The sequence below is a fragment of the Atta colombica genome, unplaced genomic scaffold (assembly GCF_001594045.1).
Source record: "Atta colombica isolate Treedump-2 unplaced genomic scaffold, Acol1.0 scaffold140, whole genome shotgun sequence".
NCBI lineage: Eukaryota > Metazoa > Arthropoda > Insecta > Hymenoptera > Formicidae > Atta > Atta colombica.
The window spans coordinates 487,953-493,556 of record NW_017259229.1 but is presented as its reverse complement, the minus strand read 5'-3'; the positions used below and the strand labels follow the sequence as shown (position 1 = coordinate 493,556).

Sequence of the window (5,604 nt, the reverse complement as noted above, 5' to 3'; positions counted from 1 at the left end):
CAATATTTTTTATTAATAAAATAATAAATGTTATATTACAAAATTTTATTACAAAAGGTTATATTACAAAATAATGATTTCAATATTTCTCTCAATAGTTCAATAAATATGTTTCTGATGATTACATTATAAATGAAAAACGTCGAGCAAGCACAAATATTCGCGTAAAACATGTAGTTAAATAAAAGTATCAAAATAATTTTTTACTGTACTCAGGAAAGCCGTAAGGGCAGCCGTAGTACTTTTACCATTATTAGGCATTACTAACGTGCTCTTCATGATCGAAGCACCGTTGGATAACGTAAGCAAGTTCGCTGTGTGGTCCTACTCCACTCATTTCCTGCGATCGTTTCAGGGCCTTTTCATCGCAATGCTTTATTGTTTTCTTAATGGCGAAGTGAGTAGATTCCATTTAGAAACATTATCTCAATCATATTTGAAATTAATATTATTTTATGATTAATCTTATTAATTGTAGAATTTACTAGTCTTAGAATTTACTAGTATATTTGAGTAACTGTTACAAGATTATTTTTCACTTATTTTTATAAATGATATTATTTTATCAGTTAGTAATTTGTTATAAACTTATAATTTTATAGATATAATTTTATAGATATCTTTTTTAAAACTTATTTAATATAAATTTAATAATTAAATAAGGGACATAATAAGTTATGTTTTATTTATTCACTAAGTTTTTATAATAAAATAAAATTAAAATTAGTTGAAAAAAATCTAGATTTAATTAAAAATTAAAAATAATATGATAAGCAGAGAAAAAATCAAACACTCTAAGGCATTCTGCCCTGCTTATAAAGAAATCTTTTGCTTCTCTCTCTCTCTCTCTCTCTCTCTCTCTCTCTCTCTCTCTCTCTCTCTCTGTATAATATCATAAACTCTGTATAATAACATAAATTAGATTTTTTTAATTAAAGCATTAATTTCTGTTCTTATAAAGAAAAAGAAAAAGAGAAGAGATATAAGAGTTTTATATATTTCATTTGCTTAGGTAAGACTCGCTTTGGATAAAACTATTACCGTTTATCTTTCTCTAAGAGGAGGTGACTTGCAAACTAGAAGACAGTCGACTCTTAGCGGCGGTCAACCTCAGCGAATAACTTCGGGTAAGTACAAAAATCAATCCATTTTTAAAACGAATATTTGTTTGAAAGTATACATTTTATATTAAAACAAGCGACAAAAATTCGAATAGCAAACAATTTTTTCTCTAATGAGAATCATGTTAAGCTTTTTAAAAATTGATTTCGCATTATTATCTGTCGAAGACATAGAATATTCCATCGAATAAATATCCGTAGAAAAAAGAAGTACAAATTCTGCTTCGGGGTAGTCAAGAAAATAGCACGAATAATCTAATTTAGCGTTTATTTTTCAATTTTTTTCAATTCGTGGCACATTATACTTACATATAATGAGCCAAATTTATTAAGGTAGTCATTAATTCACATTCTTTAATGCTCAATATAGATTTATTATCAGATATTTTTAATATGACATTTAGAAATAAAAAATGAAGTTTTAAAGTTTTAATAATATTTTATTATTTTAAAAATAATTCTATTGCAATGATTGCAAAACTCGATTTAATTAAAATAAAGATAAAATAACATAATATAATATAAAAAGTAACATAACATAATTTAGATAATTTTTACATTTTTACATTTTTACATTTTTTACTTCACTCGCTTGGTTACTTGTTTATTTCTTAATTTTTTGTGTTTCTTTTTATTTCTCTAAAATTTTCGCTACTTGGAGCACGTCGGTGTACCGTAGAATATTGATTGAAAAATTCTGGCCTGAACACTTGTTGAATATTTATAATTGATACTTGTAAATTATTTACATTTGCAATGCGATCTATAATGCTGAAGTATTATCTGACAAATTAAAATTCTTTATAATTTAAAAAGATATATGATAACTTTAAAAGACAAGCAATTATTGCTTTATTCGATGCGTATTTATAAATGCTTATTCCCTCTATCAAAATATTTTTCATTTGTAGAATAATTTTTAGTAAATTTCATATTATTGTGCGATGCTATTACATATAATACTATATAAAGGCAATTGCAATATGTTATTTGTACAATTCCCATTAATGTATTTTGGATGGTCGCAGTTTAACAGTTCTGTGGAAATCTTCTATAATGTCGGATTACGGAATAATTTTTTTAATATCGCCGAATGCTATTTATTAATGAGATGACTGAGAGTACATGTTTCTCCTTCAAATGGAGATTTCAAACGCTTTAAAATGCTTTTTAAAATATCATTCTCTGATCATTTTTTTTTGCAAAAAAACGTAACTTTGCACAATTTTTTTCAGCACTAATTTTAAATGATCTTTTAGTTTGTTGAGTAACATATAATAAATTTAATTATTATAAAAAGCTTATTCATTGCGATAAATTATTTTTTTGAAACCTTTGAAAATAATTGATAGTTTTTCATTTTCAATAATCACAATATAGTCAAACGTTAATCGTAAATTTTTTATTAATGGATTGATAATTTATTTATAGAATTAGTATAATTAAAAAAAAATACAAAAGGCAATATGTCAGATGAACACAAAAAGATTACGACCCAAGTAATATGTACCTATTTTTATATTTCTATTCAAGAATCTTCCAGTCCATCTTCCAATCAATAATTCTTATAATATCGTTAAATAAATAATGATATCACAAAAATACATTTTGCAATATAAAAAAAATTTTTATTCAAAAATTTTATACTGCTTGACTCAAAATATCTTTATATAGTAATTATTAATTATATATGTATATTTTAAGCTTTAGCAGCATCAACTTTAAAAAAAGTATTTTGCTTACATATTACAAAACAATTTGATTTATTATTTAAAAGCGTTCTATAACAATAGAAGTTCTTAGTATATCCATTTAAAAATAAGTATTTCTTTTCTGTAATACTGTCATATTTATCGGATCACTGGAGTAGATAATCGTATTCGAGCGACGTTATTGCCCTATCATAATAAATTGAATTCCTTCTTGGACATCGACACAAAGAATTTATATCAGAGCTCTTCAATTTTTACGTTATCTCTCTTCCTTCTTTCCCTCTTTAGGTTTTTGAGGTAGATCATAATATCATACTATGATATACTTTGTATGATTGCCTCTGTAAGTCAGAAATCTAATCGGAGGAAAAAGGAAGACGGATTTCATAACATAAAATGCCCGAGTTGTGGAAGGCTCCTTACATATTAATGATAAAATTTTCCCTGAAAATTATATATTAATCTTCAAAACATTAAATTGTCTCATTCTTACGTAAAATACGAAGGAAATACGGAAAGATATTTATCACTTTTCATATTTGTTCCTTGTATTTTTTCTTAATTTTTTTCTTAAATTTTGTAGAAAATTTGATTTGTGCAAAATTTAGCTTTGTTATAGAATTTGAATAAAAGCGCTATTCCCAATATATTTGCTATTCTTGTATTACAGTGATCGAGATGGAAGAGGAAGAAACGAGACCTATTGGGTTGATGAGACTGTGCTGTCGGGGTGAAAATATCCCGCCACCGGATCGATCTGTCGAGTAAGTAATAATTGAGAAAGGCCTCAAAAATCAGCGTCGATTTGTCTATTCTCTAATCTTACATAATTCCACTTTGTGTTACAGAATACAAGAACAGAGACATGAAAAAAATTGAATGCGTACTTTCTCGAGATATTTAGGAGCTACATTCTGATATATTAATATTGTACAAAGAATAATATTGTATAGAGAATAATTATTTTTATTTCTTAGTGCTTTAATTTCGTTCGCCCTCCCCCCCCCTCTCCTGCTTACTTGCGCAAGGAAGATAATAAGTTCCCTAGCATAATTTACGTTGAACATTTCCGATGTGCAAGCAATTATGTAGCAATATTTGCTAATGTATTTAGTATCAATTGTAACTTTAATGCTGTTTATATTTTTTATCTATCAAGTAAACAAATATGAAACAAATTTGTCTTTTATATCTCACTTTCAGAACGAGAAAATTCCAGCGTAGGAAAAGATGAAAGAAAATGACAATGTATTAAAATTCTCAAGATTACATCCAGCTTGTAGATACTATTGAAGTAATAGCTTTTGCTCTACCGCTTTTTATCTTTTGTTATTTCTAGTCTTAATATCTCCCGTGAATAGAACTTATCTAAAGCCAAATAGAGATTACTTTATCTTTTGCTTTATAATTAGAGCTATGTTATCAAGTTAAAGTTAAATTTGTTTTTAATCAAATTGTAATCGTTTTTTGAAAAAATTTAGGATTGAATTGAAAAGAAATATTAGAAAGAAATGTTTTAAATAGAATATTATTCTTTAAATTTCAAAAGTTAATTAAAGGCTCTGATTTGAAATATAATTTAGCTTGAAATTATATCTTGTACATGTGGTTTGCAAAAATGTAATTTTCTTAAACTGATTTCTATAAAAAACAATATTTCTTCACGTTTCAGGACAACAATTTAATCATAGTAAACGCGTAAATCTCTCGTCTGGAAGTCAATCTGACAGTAAAATAATTTCTTGGATCGTTATCAACTACATTTGGATTTTCGATCAAAGCAAACCGATTTTCCTTTGATGCAGAGTGACATAATATGCATTACATCACAGTAATTGAGGCGGAATTTTCTCATAAGAATCTACATTAAGCTAATCTTGAAGTCCGGTAATGTAATGGAATCTATAACATTTTCTCTTGAAATTATGTAAATCAGTGATGCCCAAATTTTCCTAAATAGATTATAAACATTTCAAAAATTTCTTTTCTGTTATACTTAAATAAAGCAATGTTTATTTGGAATAATTAAATGAATTAATATTTATTACATTACCTTATTTTAATTTACATAATTTTTAAGATATTATAGATTATTTTCATAATTTTTTAAGCTAAAATTAAACTGCCACATATTCTCATTTAATTTTGATTATATTTGGAATTACAATGTATTGTAAAAAAGAGTTACGATATGAATCATTTGGACAGCACTGATATAATCTGTATTCAGTAATTATCAAATAATGCGATTTTAAAATTCGTTTTAAATCAAATTACTCTAAGATAATTTAATCATTTAGCAAAATAATTAAAAAATTGAAAGTTATTTTAATGACAAAATTAATACTTACAAAAATATTTTATTTATTACTAAGTTATAACTATAATTTTATTTTAATATAAAATTTAATATAAAATTGATTTATAAAACTTAATTGATATATTTAATATTGATATGAAAAATGAAAAATATTTTATGTGATAGCTTCTGAGAAAACTTTAAAAGAGAAACTGTAAATTTGATATAGAATTTATATTTGAAAAAATAGAGTTAGCGCAGTTTAATTTTAATAAAATACCGTATTTTTGTAATAAATCAAGTCACTGTAATTGGGAATGATATAACGCGTAATTCATTTTTTTAATCATGGAAAATTTGGAGCAAAAGAGAATAGTCGAGGATCACAGAAAACGGAAATCCGGCTTACTAAAAGATTCTGTCTATGTCAAAGGAAGCTATCAAATGTGATTTGACCTCGACTAAAATTGTT

General features: G+C 25.6%; 1 protein-coding gene across 1 annotated transcript in view; it reads left to right on the top strand.

Annotated features, from left to right (window-relative positions):
* LOC108684812 (PDF receptor) overlaps positions 1-3,740 on the top strand; it is a 15,462-nt gene extending 11,722 nt beyond the window's left edge. The window contains exons 10-13 of the mRNA XM_018189308.1: positions 217-397; positions 1,013-1,127; positions 3,504-3,597; positions 3,682-3,740. Coding sequence (XP_018044797.1) covers positions 217-397; positions 1,013-1,127; positions 3,504-3,597; positions 3,682-3,712 — 421 coding nt within the window. The 3' untranslated portion in view covers positions 3,713-3,740. The remainder of the gene's footprint in view (positions 1-216; positions 398-1,012; positions 1,128-3,503; positions 3,598-3,681) is intronic.
* The last annotated feature ends 1,864 nt before the right edge of the window (positions 3,741-5,604 follow it).